The 22956-nt window shown below is 34.6% G+C and overlaps 6 protein-coding genes across 7 annotated transcripts; 1 reads left to right on the forward strand and 5 right to left on the reverse strand.

Moving 5' to 3' along the window:
• Positions 1-469: 469 nt before the first annotated feature.
• On the reverse strand, positions 470-1923 carry LOC106717885 (NADH dehydrogenase [ubiquinone] 1 alpha subcomplex subunit 6). Its single transcript, XM_014511824.2, has 3 exons — positions 1679-1923; positions 1104-1219; positions 470-663 (listed from the first exon to the last, which is right to left on the reverse strand). Exons 1-3 carry the CDS (start codon positions 1803-1805, stop codon positions 535-537), a joined length of 372 nt encoding a protein of 123 aa, XP_014367310.1. The 5' UTR covers positions 1806-1923; the 3' UTR covers positions 470-534.
• A 662-nt stretch (positions 1924-2585) lies between these two features.
• On the reverse strand, positions 2586-3633 carry LOC106717869 (NADH dehydrogenase [ubiquinone] 1 alpha subcomplex subunit 6). Its single transcript, XM_014511801.2, has 3 exons — positions 3416-3633; positions 3076-3191; positions 2586-2788 (listed from the first exon to the last, which is right to left on the reverse strand). The coding sequence occupies exons 1-3, from the start codon at positions 3543-3545 to the stop codon at positions 2660-2662; spliced, it is 375 nt and encodes a 124-aa protein (XP_014367287.1). The 5' UTR covers positions 3546-3633; the 3' UTR covers positions 2586-2659.
• Positions 3634-3860: 227 nt separating this feature from the next.
• Positions 3861-12014, reverse strand: LOC106717843. 2 transcript variants are annotated; one of them, XM_014511769.2, is made up of 15 exons: positions 11964-12014; positions 11528-11672; positions 11097-11387; positions 7399-7521; positions 6971-7116; positions 6758-6790; positions 6587-6674; positions 6246-6398; positions 5703-5853; positions 5343-5556; positions 5009-5068; positions 4619-4745; positions 4364-4503; positions 4150-4262; positions 3861-4069 (listed from the first exon to the last, which is right to left on the reverse strand). In XM_014511769.2, the coding sequence occupies exons 1-15, from the start codon at positions 12009-12011 to the stop codon at positions 3955-3957; spliced, it is 1947 nt and encodes a 648-aa protein (XP_014367255.2). In that variant the 5' UTR covers positions 12012-12014; the 3' UTR covers positions 3861-3954. The 2 variants fall into 2 exon arrangements, with proteins under 2 accessions (XP_014367255.2, XP_014367256.2); XM_014511770.2 differs by lacking the exon at positions 7399-7521.
• Positions 12015-12471: 457 nt separating this feature from the next.
• LOC106717859 (putative tRNA (cytidine(32)/guanosine(34)-2'-O)-methyltransferase) lies at positions 12472-13475 on the reverse strand. The gene has a single exon (XM_014511789.2). The coding sequence runs from the start codon at positions 13339-13341 to the stop codon at positions 12472-12474; it is 870 nt and encodes a 289-aa protein (XP_014367275.1). The 5' UTR covers positions 13342-13475.
• A 512-nt stretch (positions 13476-13987) lies between these two features.
• LOC106717945 (cytochrome P450 9e2) lies at positions 13988-19202 on the forward strand. Its single transcript, XM_014511915.2, has 10 exons — positions 13988-14128; positions 14289-14555; positions 14880-15031; positions 15426-15549; positions 15825-15943; positions 16087-16265; positions 16757-16836; positions 17804-18019; positions 18511-18762; positions 19026-19202. The coding sequence occupies exons 2-10, from the start codon at positions 14303-14305 to the stop codon at positions 19187-19189; spliced, it is 1539 nt and encodes a 512-aa protein (XP_014367401.2). The 5' UTR covers positions 13988-14128; positions 14289-14302; the 3' UTR covers positions 19190-19202.
• Positions 19203-19212: 10 nt separating this feature from the next.
• LOC106717946 (tRNA (cytosine(72)-C(5))-methyltransferase NSUN6) lies at positions 19213-22454 on the reverse strand. The gene is made up of 7 exons (XM_014511917.2): positions 22253-22454; positions 21761-21956; positions 21127-21283; positions 20766-20973; positions 20080-20370; positions 19812-19993; positions 19213-19346 (listed from the first exon to the last, which is right to left on the reverse strand). Exons 1-7 carry the CDS (start codon positions 22358-22360, stop codon positions 19238-19240), a joined length of 1251 nt encoding a protein of 416 aa, XP_014367403.2. The 5' UTR covers positions 22361-22454; the 3' UTR covers positions 19213-19237.
• Between the last annotated feature and the right edge of the window lie 502 nt (positions 22455-22956).

The raw sequence follows: 22956 nt of genomic DNA on the forward strand, positions 1-22956 counted from the left end.
AGAAATACCAGGACATTATTTATACAAAAGATTATTTAACGACCATGTAATTTGTAACAATTGCAAATATATTGCAAATTATGTATAAAATCACATGTTTAATGTTTAATTTAGAAAAATATTGTTAATCTACATTTTATATAAATTGTATTATATTAGGTTTGTACCAACCTTTGCCATCATAAAATATTATTGTAATTTTATGGTTGTGAAAGATAATTTATGTCAAAATGTTGTACATAAATACATTGCTTGTTACGATCCTTTGGTTATATTTAAAGACTCAAACATAAAATTAAAAAACATTAATTTTCGCAAAATAATAAAATATTTTTGTACTTATCGAATAATTTTCTTTATTTCAACTAAATTGAAAAGTTAATAATTTAAAAGAATTTTTTGAAATGTGAAACATTGACAAGTACGAAAAAATTAGGACATTTTTATTAAAAAAAAAAAAAGTCTTTAAAAGGCTTGTGATGTGCTTGAACGTGATCAATAAAATCATGAATTAATTGTTTACTTTATTTTGTGTTAATCAACACCCGCCAAAAACTTTTCAACGAAAGTGACAGGTGCTCGTTCTGCTGATGGATTCCAATGAGACATCATGTAACCTTTTTGTTGCCATTGATGGGTTACCTCTTTCAACTCCATATAGCCCTGGAAAAAAATTACTCTATAAATGGACTGGCTATTAGACGTGGTATTTTGTGCCTATTTGATTTTCGCCATTTTGGTGCTGATGGTCGCGGTTTGTAGCGGTGGTGTGGATTTGAACTTATAAAAGGCGCGTTTAAATCATTTCCAAGCAATCGCCTATCCATTTATAGAGATCATTGGCCTATAAGCTTCTAATTGAGTGGCGCTACTGTTTTTAATAAAACTGAATAAATGGTACACTAGAGTAATTAGCAATCACTCGGTACAAAACTTAGTTGTCCAGGTACCCTTCAGACGTGTAAGATAGCGGTTAGTATCAAGGTTTTTTTTTAAAAAAAAGATCAATAAGAAATTGGAATCTCTTGATTAAAATTACTGTTGTGCCAATTTTCGTCACTTTTAAGATAATCTGTGTTGGCATACAAGTGGTAAAATCATACCTTGATCACTAAAATATCAACGACGCGCACATCAGTGACGAATTTGTTGCGATAGAAATATTCCCGTAATTTTTTGCGACAGTCCTCCTGGTTCTTGGGAATGTCGAAATATTTTACTGAAAAATAATTTGTACTAAACAAATATACAAAACAATATTTAAAGAGTAATTAAAACGGGCTCCTAACTATGACTGTACTGATATTAGATGGAACTAGTATTTATTTGCCTAAGTATATATTTGATAAGTGGTCGTCTTCCATGGACACTTACATCACCTATACAGTAACTTCGGTACCACCGATTTGCCTAGCTAGTTCACGTTCATATATGCAAATCGTAGTGGCATTAAATGTGTTATCTTATATACGATCAGAAGCATAGGGTATTAATGCTAGATAACCTCTTGAGTACGGGTCTGGTGAAGAGCTTACTATAGAAATGATTCTATGAAATAAGGTCTTCTTGATTTGGGGTCATAGCTACATATTACTAAAGACGTTGGGAAAGGCCAGTAAGGGCTACTATAAATGCATTTCATTAATTATAAAGAAGTAATTTATGAGAAGAAACCTACATATATATGGAATATATCTATAAAATGCCCTATACAAGCCTATAACACGAGTGTGTGCTTGTGCCATGTTTGTTGACATCACAGGTCTGCCGACTTTCAAACATGTTTTTGCAGCTTCCTTCGACATTCTTCTTTACAACAATGTAGATAATTAGAACACCAATACTTGTTTCATTAACAAATTCATCAAATTTAAATAAAGCAAATATAATTTAGTTAAATGTCAACTTTTGATTGAAGTTGAATTCTTTTGTTTATTGTTATTGAATTTATTTGTTTGAAATGTAATGAACATTTAAATGTTTAGAACTCTTTTCTTAATTTAAATATCATTCTTGTTATTTGCTAGCTGTCGACCGCGGCTTCGTCCGCCCAGAATAAAAAAAAACATAATAAGTAGCCTATGTGCTCTTCCGGACTATGATCTTCAATTATGCCAAATTTTATCGAGATCCGTTGACTGATTCTGGAGATATCTTCAAACAAACATCCATACATCCATGCAAACATTTGCATTTATAATATTAGTAAGATTTCACATTTTTTGATACAATTACACAAGATTATTCTTACTATCAATATTTTAGGATTTATGAAAGATAAATTGTAAAAATTAATACAGTCAAAACCGTTTATAGCGACATCGTTTAGAACAACATACCGGTTAAATTGACCAAAATCAAAGGTCCTGGCTGAATGTTATATACATATCTTTCCTATTAATACCTGTCACCGGTTGTTACAACTATCGGTTTTTACGACTCAATATGAGTAGTCCCTTCGATGTCGTTATAACAGATTTTGACTGTAATTATAAAAACTAACTAATGAACAAAAAACATGGCTACTTAAAAATGGGGATACTTGCAAGTGAATGACAATGTTGAATTTAATAAATATTCAAAAGTTAACATGAAACATTTGGTTTATTACTATATCATGGTACAGATTAAACTATTTATTTTAAATATTGATTTGCGTTTATTCATTACTGGAAAAGAACTTGGAAAGGAAATCTTTAGGTTTTGGTTCCTCTGTTGGTTTAAAATAGGCCATAATGTGCCCTTTTTGTTTCCACATGTTCACTGTTTCTTTAAGTTCCATTTGACCCTGAAAATTTTTGGAAAAAAAAATTAAAATGAAAAATAAAAACCTTAAGAATGTTACACAGCTTCCAATATAATAGAATTTTTATTTACTGTTACAAGTTTGATAAGTTAATATAATTGAGAGAAAAAATGCATAATCACTTAATTTTAAAATCTCTAAACAACCAGAATAATGGTTGCAGCCTGACTGATGAATTCTGGATTCTTATTCTCTGATAAAATAAACTAGTTTTTTTACATGTTTTTGGTAGTGGAAAGCTAGGATTAGAACTCAACAAGATGCATTACCTTGATGACTAGCATGTCAATGACTCTGACATCAGTGACATCTTTGTTTTTCAAAAACAACTCTTTTAGCTTAGCACGGCATTGATCTTCAGATTTTGGCATATCATATTCTTTCACTGAAATATTCAAATTTTGACTAATTAATTGACTTGTTTTTAAAAGAATACTTTTATGACATTTGTTCATAGTTTTAGGCACTGAAGTTTTCTTAACATGTTAAGAAATTAAATTTTATTCGACTAATGTAAGGATTGCTACTATAGCAGAGTCTGTACATGAAGACTTTAACAATATGAAAATAAATACTATTCAATAACTGATGACATAACAAGGTACAAACCTACGTAAGGAATTTGACGATACCATGCCTTGTACAAGTTTAAAACTCTCGCTTTAGCTTCCCCACGGTCGATAGAAAGCACTGGCCTCACATTTTTTGTGCCGACTTGTATTGCTTGCTTTGCTGCCATTGTTGCAGTATAAAATCAAGAGGCAAAATTATATTCTTAATTCCTATGGGCAGCTCAAGATCAAAAATGTTTTGACACAAACTGTCAAAGTCAATTGTCTGTCAAATGTATTTTTAAATAATAGGCAAAGGTAACTTTGTAATCAATACGTTGACTTTTATTTATGATCCTGCCTTTGATATAAGATTTATCTTACATGACACTCCAAATCGAAAGGGCAAAAGAAAAACATGTACTTTGTTGTAACTTTTTTAATTAAATGTACATTTATCAATCTTTACATTATTTTAATAAATTATTAGCTACAGGGTTCAAACAAGTTTTTAAATTCACGTTTCACAAACTTAAGTAAACTACACTTTTAACACTAGATACTTAAACGTTAACGACTGATAGATACCATTAATATTTAAAATACAAGAGGACATGTTTTTGCGCCATGAGTTTTGGTATTTTCCACGCTGTAGGGATTTATAAGGAATATGTCCTTCATACGTCCAGGCATGTACGTAAAGAATACATCTCTGAAAAAAATTAAAATATGGTTTGTTTAAAATGACTTGGTATTGTGCTAAGTTTAATACATATTTTATTATGAACTTACATAAATGACTCGCTCAGATAAGCATCAGATTTTGTGGTAGACCACCAAAGTCTGGTTTGTTCAATTTGTTTTATTTGATTTCTTGTTACAAAATCATTTAATAGTATTTTAAACTGGAATAAAATTGTGAAGTGTAAAAATACTGTTTAAAATATTGATACATAAAATGTTTTCATTTAAAACAATGGTGGCTTTATGATAAAAAATACAATACCAATTTTTGGATTAAAAGCCGGTGAGACCAATTCATGTTATATAATTGTTCCAATGTAAATGGAATTCTGTAGGCACGGGCTCGGAAATCCATATGTTTAAGATCAAGCCATCTTCGTTGTGATTGAAGCAACAATCGCTCTGTAATCAAAACAATGCTGAATAAAAACCCATAAGGAACTTTAAGAACATAACTTTAAGAAATAAAAAGATTTAATGTGAATACAAAAATGTTATCAAACTTTTTAAAACTTACTCTGTAGAGCAGGAGACATTTTTCCCTTAACTCGTTTTCGGACCCACTCTTGTAGATTGTTTAATAAGTTGGCTTGTGGTAAGTGGGGGATAATAAGAGGTGTATCTGATAATTCAGCTAAAAACGCCTGCAAAATTGGAATGCAAAAATATTACAGTGATTAATATTCTTTTGCGGGAAAAAGAAATAATTGGCGAAACATTTGTTGATTGTTGACATTGATGATTTTTTTTTTAATTCCGCGTGGACGGAGTCGTGGGCGACACGTAGTATTTAGTAAATGTAAGTAAAATTTAATAATATACAGAAACTTATCACATTTGGGACGCATTTTGAGGATAAGTTATTTAAAATTATTTCAACCCTATAAATATAAATAATTTTACTTACCGCTAGTAATTCTTTTTCTGATAATCCAGATGGTAATATAGTGGGCTCTTTGGGTTCACCCTATTAGAAAACAACGTCAACATTTATACATAGGAGAGAATAAGACACAAATTTAAATGTATCTATTGTATTCAACATCTATGTCCCTAAGTAATAATCAATATTACATTGTATATAGATAAGACTTAAATTTTTTGAATTTATTCGGGATCATAAATCTAAAACTAGTGAACCGATGTATCGAGTGACAAATCGTTTTTATAATTTTATCGATCTACTCGAGTGTAGCTGGGTTGGGTTGCAAGTTAACAAAAAATGATATAATAATTTATACCGAAGTTTGCGAAGACATAATTGCTCGTTGAAATGTATCCTTTATAAAATCCTCCGTGGGGTCCATCTGATATATTTTAGCGTAGTCCATCCAGAACGGACCGTGCTTCGTTGGCTGATAAAAATATTTTTCTGCCAGTGTATTTTCATTGTGATAATCGTACAGATGTCCGCATTTGCACTTTGACTTGTACAGATACTCCAATACAGTGTCCCTTAAGAAAAATACAGAATCGACCAAATTAGATAAAATAGTGAAAAAATATATATATGAATGTATAAGTATAAGATGTTTGCGAGAAAAAGATTAGGAATGTCCGATTTAAACGAATTTCAATGTTCACAGCAAATAAAAGAATACCATTTGTCCATACAATCGCAATTATCTTCGCAAGCCTCTTTGACGTCTTTAGGAAATTTCCAGTAACCATGAATGTGTAGAAGCATATCGTTGCCAAAAGCGACAGCCCCACCATTGATAGGCACGTAGCCGGTCGGCAACAATGATATGTCTAAAGTGGAAATATATATATAAAACCATTTATAAATGCGTTCTTGCGTCATAAATAATTACTTTGTAAAAAATACACAATGGTCAAAATGCTATTATGTTTTTGTTGTAATGATAATTTAAAAAAAAATTGGTGAGGCAAAAACATCTAGACATTTTTACATTTAAAGGAATAAATAGATAAAATATGTCTTTCAAGATACAAGGATATCATACAAAATAGAAATGAACTAGAAGACAATAAAATATTTTGTCTTTATAGTCATGAAAAAAAAAATATTGCACTTCCCTCCATATTAATAGTTCACACTGACGCATAACTTCCTCAGTTACGATAACCTATTTCTTCTTCTACTTTGTAAATCAAGGATAAAGAGGAAAAAAGAAACAAACTATTTAAGACGTAATGAGGCCTCCCTCCGGAAAACACGACCCCGCCAACATTGTACTGAACATTGTCGTACGGCGAATGGAACTTCGGTTTCGCTTTTATCTTTAACATTTTTAATTTCTTCAAATATGATAGTAATCTTGGATCACTGTTACCTAAAATTGTTATAACAATGTAATAATTAATTAACAGGAATTTTTCTTTCTTTCACGAGTGTATATGGCCAAATTGTGACCTGCTGAACATGACCGGTTTTGAAGTGTGCTGTATGATTCGACTTGCTTACTATTTGTTTTAGGGGTAAAGTCAGCCGGTTTTCCTAAATTTAATAAATAATACATACGTAAAGTACACGGGGGCTCCCAAAATTTATATGTACACATTCGATATTCTGGTCTTTCTTTCTTGTTCCTTTCCTTTCTTTTCTCTAGCTAAAAAAAGCAATAACAATTTGTTTACAACTTATCTTGCAATCATTTTTACAATTTATTTTGATAACTATGGTCATACATACAAATTTGTGATCTTCACAAAGCTTCTCGTAACTCTGTAAAAATAGATACGCAGACATATTTTTTATTAAATTAATAATACACTAGTAATAGAATAAGGCTAACAATACTTCCAGATTGCACAAAACAGGAATAAGTTTTTTAGACCTCTTTACGGATAACGACGCTCATGCTTTTACCTACTTAACTTTTAGAGATTTTACAAAGAAACTTACTGATTGGCTTCTCAATTTAACTTTATTTCCGAGGGGTGGAGGTTTGGTCTGTTTATTCTCAACATCATGATTTTTATACGGCGGAACGTAATTCTTTTGTAAGTAATCACCATATCTCACATTCGGTTTAAAGTTCCTAGGAGGCTCTGTAATATTAAATACATACTGAGTCATTCTTCTTTCACTAGTACTTTAGATCTAATCCGATACATTTTAGGACTTTAAACGATTGTTATTAGTTCAGTAACAAGATAACTACTTAGCCTTTTCAAGACTTCTTTATCTACCCACAAGGCGGTCATCGTTTAATCGTTTGAGTGCTCTTTTAGGAGAAACAATAAATTCTACCAGTATAAAATATCTGTGAAAAATAATCAAATATCTCTACGTATGAAATTACACTATAATTTCGAATCCAAAGTACAAACTTTTAGGTTTCACTTTCTTCTCTACAACTTTTGATTCCGTTAATTTTTCCAACCTCTCGATGCACTCCGCTAAATCGATAAAAACTAAACTGGACATCAGTATCATTGAATTTATATCATATTCTGTAAAATAAAACTGTTATTAACGCGTTGCAGTTCACCTCATTTCTAAAAGAACTGATTGCTATGCACTACTAAAAAATATGAGCAAAGTTATTTCGTGTCGTGTATATGCTTTGTTGGACAATATTTCTAAAAGTAAAAGCATAAATTCTAAACAATATTTTTACGTCTTCGACATGGAACCGTGATTTCATTTGGTGTTGTAAGCACGTCTACCGACTTAATTTTCATACAATAAAATCAACGTGTACGAAGAACGTTTTAAGTCGAAAAGAAAAATATATATATTTTTTTTTTATAAGAGAAGGGGGCAAACGAGCAGCGGGAACACCAAGGTGTTCATCGACGCCCATGGACATCTGCAATACCAGAGGAATCGCAAATGCGTTGCCGGCCTTTGAGAAGATGATACGCTCGCTTCTTGAAGGACCCTAAGTCGTAGCGGTTTGGAAATACCGCCGAGGACAGACCATTCCACAACGCGGCGGTACGCGGTAGAAAGCTACGCGAAAACCGCACGGTTGTGGATTGCCAGCCATCGAGGTGGTGTGGATGGAACTTGGCGGTCTGTCGGGTCGTCCGATGACGGAACTCGGCGGCAGGAATTGTTCCAAACAACTCTTCTGAGCACTCCCCCTGGTAAATACGGTAGAAAATGCAGAGGGAACTAACGTCCCTCCGCAACGCCAGAGTGTCGAGCCGATCAGTAAGAACTCGGTCGTTGACGATTCGAACCGCTCTCCGTTGTATGCGGTCAAATGGAAGAAGCTGGTACTGGGGTGCTCCCGCCCAGAGATGCGAGCAGTATTCCATGTGGGGCCGAACTTGCGCCTTATAGAGCTGAAGGCGATGGCCCGGTAGGAAATACTGCTTCGCTCTACCGAGCACACCCAGTTTTTTGGAGGCCAGCTTGGCCTTGTCTTCCAAATGACCGCGAAACTGAACGTCGTTCGATATGTCAACGCCGAGAATACTGATACTGGCTGAGGCAACCAGGGGAGTGCCCTCGAAACGAAGATCCACGACAAAGGGTTGTTTTTTTAGCGGTAATGGCGCATACTTGTGTCTTTTTGGGATTTAAATCAACGAGATTTCGTCGACCCCAATCCGAAACTTCACCCAGTAGGGTCTCCAGTTCAGACACAAGTTTGGTCCGGTTCTCGTCGGCAGTAGCCCGAGAAACGTTAGCGCGGGCCGTGTACAATGCATCACCCGTGCTATCGTCTGCATAACAATGGATGTTGCTAATTTGCATTGATATGCAGAAGAAACAGGGTGGGCGACAGTACACAGCCCTGTGGGACACCAGCATTAATTGGTTTGGGGTCCGAGCATGCACCGTCGACAACGACCTTGATGCTTCGACCCTCCAAAAAGCTGGCAATCCAGGCGCGTAGTTTCTCGGGCAGCCCGTAGGAAGGCAGCTTCGAGAGAAGTGCTCTGTGCCATACCCGATCAAAGGCCTTGGCCACGTCCAAACTAACCGCCAGGGCCTCCCCCTTGCCCTCGATCGCCTCCGACCATCGATGCGTGAGGTACGCAAGAAGATCACCAGCTGAGCGACGTTGTCGGAAACCGTACTGACGATCGCTAATCAGCTGATGCTCCTCAAGGTACCTCATAAGTTGGCAATTGATGGTCGTTTCCATGACTTTCGAGAACAAGGTGGTAATGGCGATCGGCCTGTAGTTGGACGGGTCTGAGCTATCGCCTTTTTTCGGGATCGGGTGGATTATGGCAGTCTTCCATGATTTCGGGACAACGCCTAAGGAGTAGGAGAACCGGAACAGGCGCGTTAAAACCGGTGCCAACTCAGGAGCGCAAGTCCTAAGCACGATGGGGGGTATCCCGTCAGGCCCACTCGACTTATGGATATCCAGAGATTGCAGCGATTTCCGCACTGATCTCTGGATAAACTGGATTTCGGACATAGGGGTCTCACCGCGTGGGATTTTCGGCGGCGAGTTACCTTTGTCATCCAGAGTCGAGTTGGCCGCAAAAAGAGAGCCCAGAAGATCGGCTTTCTCTTTTGCGGTATGGGCCAACGAGTCATCCCCCCTGCGCAAAGATGGTAATGACGGCTTACAGAAATTCCCCTGGACAGCCTTGGCAAGAGACCAGAACGCACGAGTTCCCGAAGGAAGGTGCACTAGCCTCTCACCAATGCTGGCCACGTGTTCGGACTTTGCCTTGGCAATCACTCTTTTGAAGGACCTGGAGGCAGAGTTATACTTCTTTTTTAACTGGCTGGTATTTACATCCCTAGCTGCTGACGCCTCAGCCCAGGCTCGATAACAGTCCTGCTTGTAGCGCGAGGCTAATTTGCAGGATTTACCAAACCAGGGTCGAGAACTGCCTCCGATGGGCACAACTGAAGATGGAATAAAAAGATCCATCCCCTGAAGCACCACATCAGCGACAGAATCGGCAACAGCGTCGGGATCATCCAGCCTGAAGCAAACTCTCTCCCATGGGTAGGATGCAAAAAAGGACCGCATCTCATCCCAGTCTGCTGACCTATAGTGCCACACTCGGCGAAGGCCATTCGGTTTGAACCGTGGGCGACGCGAGATGGGCACTGTGGTCCGGATCAGGCAGTGGTCTGACGAGCCCAAAGGGGCTTCGACGGAAACCTTATAGCTGTCCGGATGTGAAGTCAGCAGAAGGTCCAACAGGGAAGGTGTATGGTCTTCGACATCTGGGATTCGCGTGGGCGAGGTGACCAGCTGTGTCAGGTCATAAGACAAGGCAAAGTCGTGGACAGATCTCCCCGCATGATCGGTGGTACGAGAGCCAAGCCAATCGGCATGGTGGGCGTTGAAGTCGCCTAGTACCACGATTTCAGCGGAGGGGATCTGTGCCAGAACGGAATCTGTAGCCGTTTGGACTTGCTCCATGAGTCGGTCTGTTTCGGCATTACCGCTATGGGACCTATAAAGGCACGCATAGACCCGCGGATGGTCGTCGCCATCTACGCGCAGCCATAAAAGAGATAGGTCCCTACCTTCAAGAAGGCTGAGGCGACGAGAACAGATATCCTCCCTGACGTACACGCATACCCCAGCCCGGGGCAAAAAGGACTGTTCTAATTTGTATCCGGGGCAGGACAGATACGAGGTGTCCGCCGGAGAGGATATCTGCGTCTCGGTAAGAAAAAGCAAGGCCGGCTTTGCCGTCCGGAGATGGTAGTGGACGGCCTCCAAGTTGGAATGGAGCCCCCTGATATTGCAGAAGTCCACGGCATGGGTGACAGGGGGTGCTGAAAGTACCTTGCTTCGTTTGCCCCGACCTTTGCAAGCGAGCGGAATGGTGCCCCCCCCAGAATACGCGGGGCGGCCCGTGCGCTTACCCCCAGACTCCGAGCGGGAGTTCAGGCGTAAGCGCACGGAGGGGGATTCTCCAATACCAGGGGTATTGGTACCCCCCATCAGACGAACGCGGGATTGCTCCCACTTCACGCCTGTCTTCTGTGTGGTCGTGGTATTTCACCGGGCGAGCCGACCAATTCGTGCAACAGATGTTGTTGTTGCTGGCGTCTACCACTGTTAAATTAAAAAATATTAAAGCAACTTTACCCCCTCGTAATTTACTTGGTGGCATTTTATAATAAGCGGTATACAGGTTCCATATAAAAATGCCCGGATCTTCTATAGATTCCGTCATAGCCTTCATCAACATGGATTTTGGTATTTTTAATGTGACTCCAAGATCCGATAAGGATTTCCTTGTGCGTGTCGGAATATCTTCTATCAAATCTTGGTGGATATTTGATTTTAAGTCATTCAAAACGTTCTTTTGCAACCGCGACAATTCAAAAAACCACCCGGGTCCTGCTTCTCTTTGCAATCGTTTGAGTTTTCTCTGGGCTGGCAGTTGTAAAAAAATGTATATCGTAATAATAAGTAAAAATAATATTTGATTAAATATAATAACCATTTACAATGTACATTTTAAGTGCGATCTTAAACCTGTGTACTTTTATAAGTGTAAGAATTAGAAAGGTTACCTTCTTTCTGCTGAAACTTCTTAAAGTCTCTTAAAAACTTCAACCACGCACCAACTAGCTCGTTGTACGGCTTAATGTGGACATTTTCTCTCATTTCCCGTTCTAAGTAAACCCAAACTGGTTCTTTTTTAGGCCCGTATATAGTCTGTCGTAAGAAGATACGGTATGTTTTTTTTATTTTCATTTTTTTTTAGATTTTGCAGTGGTGGATAAAGGTTGAGATTGGGGGTAAGGGGTTAATTGAGAAAAACTTCGGGATATAGTGGCGATGGATTTATTGATAGGCACACCTGCAGTTTCCGCCAATGAATTTTAATACAGTCATAAAATTAAGAAGAAAGTATAGAACTATTAGAAGATGGAAACAAGAGTTTTAATATAAAATAGGTTTTTGCATAATTACAAGATGATATTATATGCATACGTCATAACTCACCTTTAGAGCCAGAAATTCTTGAACAGTGGGCATCTTAAACTTTTTCATTTTGATTTTTATCGAAATTTTCAAAAGAAATTTAAATAAAACGAAAATTTAAAAGTTAACAAAAATTTTGACAATCGAAACTGATTAGAACTATTGGTTTGAAGTCTTAAGGGTGATATTTTTTTCTCTTCTATAAATGATGTTTTGATTTCCTTATTAAAAACTTTTTATTAAATTATAAAAATAAAAAAAAACGAAATAACGGGCACGAAAACGACGCAAAATCAAAAGGCAGTCAAAGTGTTCAAATAAACCATCAAATGATGCTTTGTGCTTTTTTGAAAAAAGATAATCTTTTTATTTCCTGCAACCATTCTTATTTCATATAACAACCTTACATATTTTCACTTTTTTCCAGTTTATTTTTTTTTACATGCAAAATTGGAAACATTACATTGTACACTTCAAAGTAACTTATAAGAAGAAAGAAATGAAACTAAATAGTAAATTTCTATAAATTTTATATTTGTATATTTTTAGTTTTTTCAAGAATATCCTTATAAGGAGGGTTAATTGGTCCTTGTACAGGATCTTTGTATTCATATTTTGATTGTCCTTCTAATAACAATGAATATGAAGTATCTGAGTCATAAGCACTTAGATCTCCGCAAACATTGAAGGGTACAATAAATCTGTTAGGACCAGTGAGTTGATTAAAATCACAATATTTGTGATCTAAAAGAGGATTTATCATTGTTGGTATAAAACCAGCTGGTGGAGCATAGTTCTGGCAGATAACAAAGGCTTCTATACTAGAATTTCTCGAACTCCTCGGCTTTGACACAGTCACCAATTCAAAAAACTGCTTCAGTTGAGAATATAGAAGTGTGACATCTTTTCCCCTGAATATTTTTGCAACAAACACACCTCCATTTTTTAATACATGTGTAGTAATATTCAATGCGGCTAAAAGAAGCTGCGATTGGACGTACTCATCAATATCATGTAAGCCTGTCACATCAGGAGCACCATCACAAACAACTAAATCAGCCTGCGATCCTTCAAATTCTTTGATGATCTCATGTGCCGTGCTCACTTTAGTTATGTCACCTTGAATTTGCTTTACCCCTGGAAGAGCTGCCATAGCTTGCAAATCAACCGCAACAATTTTAACGTCGTCAACATTTGACGCATTTTCCTTCAATTTTTTTGTTAAAACTTGACTCCAACTACCAGGGGCAGCACAAAGATCTACCGCTCGCAAAACACCGTTAAATATATTGTATTCTTCATTAATTTGTAATAACTTAAATGCACTTCTAGCTCTCCATCCTTCTTCCTTTGCTAACCTATAGTAAATATCCCTTTTGTCTTTGGAAGTCTTACCCATCTTTCGGTAAGAATATTGGGAAAGAAAAGAAAAATTATCGCTTTAAGGCTTTCACTTCAAATAATATTGATTTTTTGAAAATTATCTCTGTTAAATTAGCAAAACACAACAAAGATTGAAATGTGAACGTGACAGTGGCACTGTCATAATGACAGTTTATAGTGGGTAAAATGGCATAGACAATTGGCACGAACACAAGAGGAAAGATACGGATTCAAATGAAACAATTTGTAAACATTAAGATAAAAAAAATTATAGCCCTTCAGAACGTTCGCCTTTTTGTGTTAGTTCAAAATAAGTTTTAAAAAGTTAGCGATTGTCTTTGACGCAAACCCTCCACAGACTTTATCCTCAGATAATTTGAAAAATCCGAAAAATCCAAAATTTGACTTCCTGTTTTGACTTTATTGTTGGTCGGAAACGGAAACTTGATTATACAATAATCTTGTTCAATTTCAGATAAAGGCGGGTCTTTTTAACTTACAAAATCATGGTCAACTTGTAAATATATCGCATAACTTTATGATGGTTTGAATAGAAAATTTTTACTGTATGAGAAAACTGAATGTCCTTTAATTATACTTGTCATCATAGCTCCATAATAATAAACATTATTTTCAAGTTAAAGTAAAGAAAAAAGTTCTTTCGATAATCTGTACCGAGCGAGACTAACCGCTTATAACCACCAATAACCACAATGTAAACAAAGATATGGAGGAGGAAGATATCATTATGTGATATGTCTCATATTCTTTTACATCATTCAGTTCTATTCTTGCTGTCCGTTGTACGTGACTTCAATTTCTATTAAAACAGTCGCTTTCTTTGTGTTGGAAGATTTTTTTACTTTGGTGCATCTATTGATAGTGATTCAAATTTGAAGTGATTTGGAAGGTTGAGATGAAGTGATTTTTATAAATAAGCAAAAAATAATTTAATATTTTCAGAAAAAGTTAAAAATATGGATATCATAACCCAAAATAAAATATTGTCTTATATTTTGGACAATTGGACGATTTTGTTGTTCCTTGTTGCAATATATTTGTTATATTATTATGGCACATACAATTACGACTATTTTGAAAAGAAAGGAATCAGTTATATCAAGCCTACAATATTTGTTGGTAGTTTGTGGATGCGTGTAACAAAACAAATATCTTATCAAAACTATCAATTATATGTTTATAATTATTTTAAAGGAAAACCTTTTGGTGGTAAGAAAAACATTATGTTGAAATTGAAAAAGCAATTGATATTTTTTGGTCGTCGTTTCCATTATCTGTTAAATTGATTAAAACTCAAATCAATATTTTGCAAGTGGGTATAAGTTGTATAAAGAATTATACAATTATAGCCACTACATTTCTATACCAATATTATAAAGCGGAAACATTTGATTGCATTGCAATTTTAAATTATTTTGATGTTGATAATCCGTTTTTAGATACTGTAATTGATTTAATTATTGATAGTAACTGACATTTTGCTACGATCAACCAAAATTGGTACCGGGGGTTTTCATATAGTGAAATTTCCAGGCATATTTCTCGGTCGGAGGCTAACGCTGTTTTTAATTGACCCTGATCTTATTAAAGCTGTTACAACTCGAGATTTCGAATATTTTGTGGATCGGAATTCCTTGGAAACTAATGAACCGAGATTCCTCAAAAGAACCTTACTTAACCTGAAGGTAATTATGAAGAAAGTAACGTAATACTTCTTACAAATTGTATCATCTAAATACTGTCTCTGAAGTTGGCTATGAAAATTTTATTAATGATTATAGAGAAATTAAGAAATTATTGTGAGTTTATGCTATAAATGTTTTGAGATATCTTGGCGGCTTATCAAAATAATCTTCGCGTCACTGCGCAAACACAATTTTAAGTGTAGCAGGATGCGGGAGGAACGCACTGCGCAATGAGATGTTTTCAAATATCTTGGGCCGCCAAGATATTTGAAAACATCTATAGCAAAAGCAATTTAAAAAATCAATGTTTATTAATTCATTATTTATTAAAATTTTATTTTTATTGGTCCGACAGTGCGTAAAACGTAGTATTTATATTATAATTATATTGTAGGGATCACAATGGAAAGCAGTCCGCAGCTCTATAACACCGTCTTTCAGTTCATCACGTTTGAAGAACATGATACCATTGATACAGCAAAGTTCAGATCAAATGGTTAAATTCTTACAACAATACGGTAATTTTTTTTAAAATACTATGAAAATTGTTATCATAGCTTTCCTCAGCCGACACCACGTGAACGTAAAGCTTTTAGCTATTTAACCAGCTTGGGGGAGACAGAGTAATTCGTGGACCTGTGGCAACCATTTCTGACCAGCGCCATGGGCGGTTGACTAACCGCGCCCATCGTGTAGGGCGCAGTTAGTCGGCCCAGTATATAGTGTTATCCTTTTTTACTCTTAAAAAAACACATATAAGCTTTAAATTTCATAACTTAATTCATTTTTCTAGATAAAAGTGACGTTGAAATGAAAGATTTAGTGGGTCATTTGACATTGGAAGTGATCGGCGCATGCGCATTTGGAATCAAAACCGACGCTTTGACTGACGAAAACGCTCATTTTGTTAAGGTATTGTATAACCCTTTGCCGCCAAATGCCACACAAAAAAAAGCAGAGGCCGTACCAACATTTTCTCAATGAAACTTAGACCATTCTTGACTCTTGTTACTTTGATGTGCAATATTTTCTATTGATAAGCTATTTTTTTTCAGTTAGCAAAACAGTTCGGAGACATAACAACGAAAAGGAAGATTTTCTTATTGATATTTATAATGTTTATGCCCAATTTAATGAAATATTTCAATTTGTCCTTTTTGAATACTGAGGCTATTGAAGAACTGGTCAAGGTTTTGAAAGTCACTAAGGCTGAGAGAAGGAAAGCTGAATCAAAGTAAGTTACTTTAAAATTCTTTTTAACTGTTCAATAGCTTTATTACTTGCTCTTATACTTTATCCTTAATGTTAAAAAGCTAAAGTTTATTTTAAAAAAAATGCACATATCTTATACCTTAATAATATTATAAACTAGCTTTTACCCGCGACTCCATCCGCGCGGAATAAAAAATAGAAAACGGGGTAAAAATTATCCTATGTCCGTCTCCTAGTTCTAAGCTACCTGCCCACCAATTTTCAGTCAAATAGATTCAGCCGTTCTTGAGTTATAAATAGTGTAACACGACTTTCTTTTATATATATATAAGATGCGAAAGTTGAATTGGTTGTTTGTTATTCCGTATCTCGAGAACACAAACGAATCTGAGGCATTTATGTAGAACATAGTCTGAAGCACATAAGCTATTAATTAGGTTTTTTTTTTAATTCCACGCTGCTGGAGTCACGGACATAATATAGTTTACTCATAAAAAAAATCTTATATTTCAGAAAAAGAGATTTCCTACAACAGATCATAGAAGCGGCAGACAAGGAAAGAGAAGAAGTCGAAAAGACTGGTGGAGTCATCCGTAAGTTTTATATTGTGTTTTTTATATCAATGAAATCGTGTATGACACATTAACCACAGCATTAACATAATATTACTGAAGAAAAAAAATCGTAGACGGGTTAAGTATTATTAAGTATTACCACTGAAATATTTGTGTAAATACATGCTGTTTTACTTTTCAATTTCTCTTAGCAAAATGTGTATTTTTTGTAGATGTTTTCGCAGTGAAAATCCACGGTTAAATATTTCATTAAGCTCTATTCTGAGTTATCAATACTTTATGTGATATTTAACTTGGAACAGCTATTGTTTGATCTGACCATAAACGGTCTAAGGACCAACTTATTCATTTAGAAACATTTTATTAAGATCTATAATATTATTGTCTATGCTTTATTGTCTTTGTATAAAGCTGATTGTTTGATAACAAACAAGTTACGACCGTTATCTTATACGTTATAAATTACTGATACTATTCACTAATATCTTCCATTATCAGTCTAATTGCATTGTGGTTTATTTCGGGTTGTTTAATGTTCTTTACAAAACAATTTAATGAATATGAATATTAATACAATTTAATTGTTGTGAAAAATCCATTAAAAATGAATATCATTAATTTGGAATTAAATGATTATTATGTTTTTATTATAATAAAATTTTAAAATTCTTGTTTATAAGAGGATAGCAAAATCTTATTTTTAAGCAAATAATACATTTAAAGATTTGCAGCGATATCTATAGTTATGTGTATAATAGTTTCATTATTTTACTAAGCATAATGAACGAAGAAATTATTCTCCCAAGTAGGGTTAGTGACAGGCAGGCGGCTGTAAAAATATTAAGCCAAAATTTTAAGGTTTTTAAAATCTTGTCTGCCGACCTCACGTAAGTGGGATAAAGCCAGGAAGATTAGCCTTAGTTAACTTTTACACGAAAAATCCGTATTGACACTGAACATTTATGACTGTTTTCTTATTTTTTAGAACTTGATGAGGACACAATAGATGGGCAATCGTTCCTCTTCCTTATAGCAGGGTATGAGACATCAAGCACATTGTTGTCATTCGGCATTCACATTCTGGCAGTCAATCCCGAACTACAGAATAAGCTGCGTGAACATATTTTGCAAGTTACAGAAGGAAAGGAAATTACTTACGACCTATTGACGGAACTCGATTATCTCGAAGGATTTTTACTAGGTAATTTTTAATCTGCACTACAAATTTTTAGATTTTAGCCTATAATATGCCCGTGTGCATCAGCTACCGTTAAAGTCCCGTCAAAATGGGTCCAGCCGTTTCGCATATTACTAGGAACAAACGCGGCCTTGCGGACAGACGTACAGAAAAAAAAGAAAATTGGTTTTTCGTAATCAGGAAAACAAACACTCAGTTGCCAAATTCATTAAGTTAACGTTGGCTTCTGAAACCAAAATCTTTGTATTAAACATATCGTCATCCCTGTCATTATCTTTGACAAAACAGTGATAACAATATGTTTTAAACGGGGATTTCGGTCTCGGAAACGCACTATTAGACCACTGAAGTTCAACTACACGCATGAAAAAAAACCTTTTTGTTCGTTAACAATGTAAAAAAGGTATTATTTCGTTACTTTGGGAATATTGTAACCTCAAGTTTTTAACCGATATTCTATTTTTTTCAAAGATGGTGTTTTACTTATTTTTCAGAAACATTACGTCTGCACCCGCCATTATCGAGGGTAGACAGAGTTTGTGTGAAGGATTACATTCTCCCCGGTACAAATGTGAAACTAGAGGCTGGGCAAGTGGTCGCCATTCCCGTGTATGGAGTGCACATGGACCCTGACATTTACCCAGAGCCGAGTGAGTTCAGACCGGAGAGGTTTATGGGGGAAGAGAGGAAGAACAGACCATCGCACTTATATTTGGCCTTTGGAGCTGGCCCTAGGAACTGTATTGGTATGTATTTTAATGTTTTGTAAGTCAACCCCCATTTCTTTGAGTAGTAGGAAAGCAATCAGATAGAGTTATGACCATTTTCACCAACCACTCCTCAATTTATGCGTCCATTAAGCAGCATTTAGGGTCTCCTAAGTACTCCTTTCTGTTTAAAAACAAATCCTGATTATTAATATGTTGTATTCTTTTATACAAAAAAAAATTCTTAGAAAATAGTGGCATTGAATGTGTTAATGATTTAATTTTTAATTTTATTTTTTCAGGTATGCGTTTTGCTATGATATCTGCCAAGATAGCTATGGTGTCGTTATTGAAGAATTTCAAATTCTCCCCTTGCGCTAAAACCGAAAATCCTGTCACCATTGACATGGACTCTGTGCTTTTAAAACCCGCTGCAGGTTTATGGGTGAAAATAGACAAGCTATAAATAAGTATCAATTTTTATTTATGTACAATTTTTTTTTTGTGTAAAATATTATTTGATTTTTATAAACTTAGCAGTAAAAAATCCTATACTATTTTTGTAAATGTCGTGAACTTGCCTTAGTGGGTCTTCTTCGGGCCCAAAACGTTGTACCATGATTCTGCAGACAAGTTATAATAAGATGTGACAAAAAATAGAAGTCACAATAACAAATTTGTAAATTATAATAAGTACAATTTGATTAGTTCAAATTAATTTTACTAATTCAAATGTAAAAATATTAAACTATTAAAATTTTGTTCAAACAATGTATATTTAATTATTTAAACTTTAGTGAGACATATAAGACGGCTAACAACTATTGTCATAGTGTAAACTTTGGCCATTGTTATAATGTAAACTTTAACCATTTCATATTTCGCTTTCTAGCTTGAATATTATTTAAATTTGTTTACCTTTAACAAAAAGAGATGATTATTTTTAGCCGTTTCACAAGTTAAAATATTCTAGAACATGCATGTTATATTGTTTACAGTATTATTTAAGTGTGTTTATAATATGAATATTAAATGTGTGATGTATGTTGAAAATTTATAAATACATATTTTTTTTAATATATACATACCTCTGTTCATCGGACAACCCAACATTTGGTAAGCCTGGTCCTCCAAGGAGGGGTTCCGCAGGAACCAATTGCATATTCGGAAACTTCTTTAACACCCATGCAACCATTCTTTCATTTTCTTCTTCAGTTATTGTACATGTACTATACACAAGTATACCATCAACTTTCAATACTTTGATTGCCTGTAAATTAAATTATTAAATGTCACAAATAACATATAACAAAACTATAACAAGAGCTTTGTTTTTAAATAAATTAAGATACTTGCCGCTTCGAATAATTTTCTTTGAACATGTTTATATGATTGCAACATCTTGGGGGTAACAGTATTAGTTAACTGTGGCCTTTGTCCTAAGCCACTACACGGGGCATCCAAAAGCACTTTATCAAAACTATTCAATGGAAATGGTGGTTCATTTATTTCTGCCTCACTGTTATTTGTATAACATTTTTCAGAGTTATATGGGAATACTTTAACACAAGTTATTCCATGCGCTTCTAAATTCTTACTTATCTTGTCTGTTTTCTGTTTTGTTTTATCTAAAGCAATTATATGTGCCTGTAATGAAATGTAAAGATGTCAATATTTGAAAGCAGGGACTCCCAAGGTGGTTGATTTCGACTCCCTAGGGCTAATTCTCTGTCTTCTTTTATTGACCTAAGTCAGAATGAAAAATAATAATTGATCTTAGGTATTAAAAGTAGGTAATTTGGTCATGAGGGTCTGAGGTAACAGTTCATTTTGGAAAAAGGGGTCACTTGTCCAAAATAGTTTGGTGATCCCTGTTCTAGAGGATCCTATTCTGTAGTGCTATGATTAAGACATTATACTTAACAAGATCTTAATTCATGGTACAGCATAATAAATATAATAAATCTCATAATTTCATATAAACATAACTATCATCCTTCTTGAAAAAAACTATGATAACTAGTGTATTCATAAATACATACCTGGTTATTTGACATCTCAGCTAAATGTGTTGTTTTATTTCCAGGTGCTGCACACATATCAAGAATGTGTTCACCAGGTTTCACATTCAGAACCCAACCAACAACAATTGAAGGGAGGTTTTGTAATAAAATGTGACCCACTGGATAAATAGATTCATTTATAACTGGCAACCTTGAAGCTGGTAACAACATGTGTATGGCAATACCACTGAAAAATAAAACATGTATAATCAGTTGTGAAATGTTGGAGCAAAATGCTGTTTACAATATGTGGCTAATCAGCAAATATTGTCCATTGATTTATCAAATAATAAAGTTAAAACATAAACTGATTTGTTTATATCAATTGTTTAAAATATACCTTGGCTGGACACCATTGTCAAATAAATGATAGCGTTGCATTTTTAAATAACCTGTTCCGACATATATTTTTCTACCTTCATAAGGAACTTTGAGACCTCTTTTGCATTGACCATCTAAATCTCCATACACATCAACTCTCTCATTCAACTTACAACCTAAAACAATACAATTTTCTTTTAAAATCAGATCTTTAGTACTAATGAAAAGATTTGATAATTTTTTATTAGAGAATCACACAGTTGTTACTTTTTACCATTTGCCACCTACCAAAATGTAATGATTTCTTAATAGTATTAATCCATAGTTAATTGGAAATCTGGAAAAAAACAATTGCCTTACCAGATCATTACAGGTTTTCTATTTTTCTTTATATAAGTAAAACTGTAATTGGAAAGAAAATTCCTCAGACATAAAATTGTTATAAGTGAAGACTTGTTATTGGTTTTCAGTCATTCAGTTTAGAGTTATTTAGATTAATATAGCTGTAAGTTTTCAGTGTTATAAATAAATAAATAAAAAAAATACAAAACTTTACGCACCAGAGTGGTTAGCCAGATTACTTTTTTTATCTGATTTGATGATACAATTAATTTTCACAGACATGATCATGAGCTATAAAATGTTTTACTTACTAGTTGGTAGTGCTAAAACTCCAGGTGCAAACACATGAGCACCTCTCAGTACCGCAGTTGCACATGATACATCAACTATTACTTCCCTATCACATTTTTCCAGGCATACATTTTCTGGCCACTTTTCAACAATAAGGCAATCTTCTTTTAATAAATATGTGTTTGGTATTTGCTGTATGCCTAATTCATGATTTTGCTGGAAGTAAAACTTGGTTTAAAAGACTACAAATGGATATCTTAGTATCAGTAATTATGTGTTTTTTAATGTCACTGTTGGGCTAGTTTAGTTGAGAGAATATCTGATCTTAGGTTCAAAAGTCACTATGACGACCTTGTTAGGTACCTACCTAACATACAGGAGTCGCATTTAAGCATCAAACATCAATTGTTGGTTTTGTTTGCTTTTGCAATTTGTTTATACAGAAAAGTAGTGCATGTGTTCAGAGACACCCGTGTGTCTATGTGGTTTAGTTTTTGGTAAAAAGGACTTACTGTTTCTAAATATTCTCTGAGATTTTTAATATCAAATTCTTTCAATTTATTGATTCTAAATGATGTGAAATTCGGAGTTTCCGAAAGCCACTTTGTTAAGTTATTCATTATCTCTAGTGTTGAAGTTTACCAGGTTAGAGTTGTACACAGTTTTAATTTATTTATTACATGACAAAAAAATGTATTGTTGTTAATTAAAAGCAAACACTAAGATAATCAGAATGAAAATCAAATCAAACTAAAAAAAAAATCGTTTTAATGTCAACGTCAGATTACAGATTTCAAATGGACTTTTACAAACAAAATTCGTTCTAAAACTACAACAAAACTCTGTCAAAAGGATTACTTTGAAACTGCGCAAAAAATTAAATAGTTATTTTGAAGTTTAAGAAAAAGTTCACTATTGTCGTGAAATTATTTATTGGAAATGGTAGTAACTTATTACAGTCTTATAGACTATAGTAAAAGACTTATAGACATAAAATTAAATGGACTGGACGAAATACGACCGATTTTAGGAATTCTATGTTAAAGAAAATAACATAATGTCTTTTCTGTTGTCTCTTTTTTGCAGGACATTACTAGCCTCTTTTCTTTGTTAGTTCAAAATTTTTCATGGTATACATGAAAATTTTAAACTTTGTGCCCTTTGATGATGTTAGGATTTAAGTTTTGCTCAAATCTATGTGCAGATAAAATGTCTG

This window comes from Papilio machaon, chromosome 13 (assembly GCF_912999745.1).
Source record: "Papilio machaon chromosome 13, ilPapMach1.1, whole genome shotgun sequence".
Classification (NCBI taxonomy): Eukaryota; Metazoa; Arthropoda; class Insecta; order Lepidoptera; family Papilionidae; genus Papilio; species Papilio machaon.

What these genes read in the sequence shown, in the direction of transcription:
- LOC106717885 (XM_014511824.2), bottom strand. Translation starts at nt 1,805, where the DNA reads ATGTCGAAGGAAGCTGCAAAAACATGTTTGAAAGTCGGCAGACCTGTG. An exon ending in TAGATATATTCCATATATAT is followed by an intron (nt 1,220 to 1,678) that starts GTAGGTTTCTTC and finishes ATTATTTTTCAG; the next exon opens with TAAAATATTTCGACATTCCC. An exon ending in TTGATATTTTAGTGATCAAG is followed by an intron (nt 664 to 1,103) that starts GTATGATTTTAC and finishes ATTTTTTTCCAG; the next exon opens with GGCTATATGGAGTTGAAAGA.
- LOC106717869 (XM_014511801.2), bottom strand. Translation starts at nt 3,545, where the DNA reads ATGGCAGCAAAGCAAGCAATACAAGTCGGCACAAAAAATGTGAGGCCA. An exon ending in TCGTCAAATTCCTTACGTAG is followed by an intron (nt 3,192 to 3,415) that starts GTTTGTACCTTG and finishes TGAATATTTCAG; the next exon opens with TGAAAGAATATGATATGCCA. An exon ending in TTGACATGCTAGTCATCAAG is followed by an intron (nt 2,789 to 3,075) that starts GTAATGCATCTT and finishes AAAAATTTTCAG; the next exon opens with GGTCAAATGGAACTTAAAGA.
- LOC106717843 (XM_014511769.2), bottom strand. Translation starts at nt 12,011, where the DNA reads ATGAAAAAGTTTAAGATGCCCACTGTTCAAGAATTTCTGGCTCTAAAG. An exon ending in TTATGTCTTCGCAAACTTCG is followed by an intron (nt 5,069 to 5,342) that starts GTATAAATTATT and finishes GTTTTCTAATAG; the next exon opens with GGTGAACCCAAAGAGCCCAC. An exon ending in TATCTGAGCGAGTCATTTAT is followed by an intron (nt 4,070 to 4,149) that starts GTAAGTTCATAA and finishes AATTTTTTTCAG; the next exon opens with AGATGTATTCTTTACGTACA.
- LOC106717859 (XM_014511789.2), bottom strand. Translation starts at nt 13,341, where the DNA reads ATGGGTAAGACTTCCAAAGACAAAAGGGATATTTACTATAGGTTAGCA.
- LOC106717945 (XM_014511915.2), top strand. Translation starts at nt 14,303, where the DNA reads ATGGATATCATAACCCAAAATAAAATATTGTCTTATATTTTGGACAAT. An exon ending in TAAAGGAAAACCTTTTGGTG is followed by an intron (nt 14,556 to 14,879) that starts GTAAGAAAAACA and finishes TGAAATTTCCAG; the next exon opens with GCATATTTCTCGGTCGGAGG. An exon ending in TGGCCCTAGGAACTGTATTG is followed by an intron (nt 18,763 to 19,025) that starts GTATGTATTTTA and finishes TTATTTTTTCAG; the next exon opens with GTATGCGTTTTGCTATGATA.
- LOC106717946 (XM_014511917.2), bottom strand. Translation starts at nt 22,360, where the DNA reads ATGAATAACTTAACAAAGTGGCTTTCGGAAACTCCGAATTTCACATCA. An exon ending in GACAATGGTGTCCAGCCAAG is followed by an intron (nt 20,974 to 21,126) that starts GTATATTTTAAA and finishes TTTATTTTTCAG; the next exon opens with TGGTATTGCCATACACATGT. An exon ending in GGGTTGTCCGATGAACAGAG is followed by an intron (nt 19,347 to 19,811) that starts GTATGTATATAT and finishes ACTTGTCTGCAG; the next exon opens with AATCATGGTACAACGTTTTG.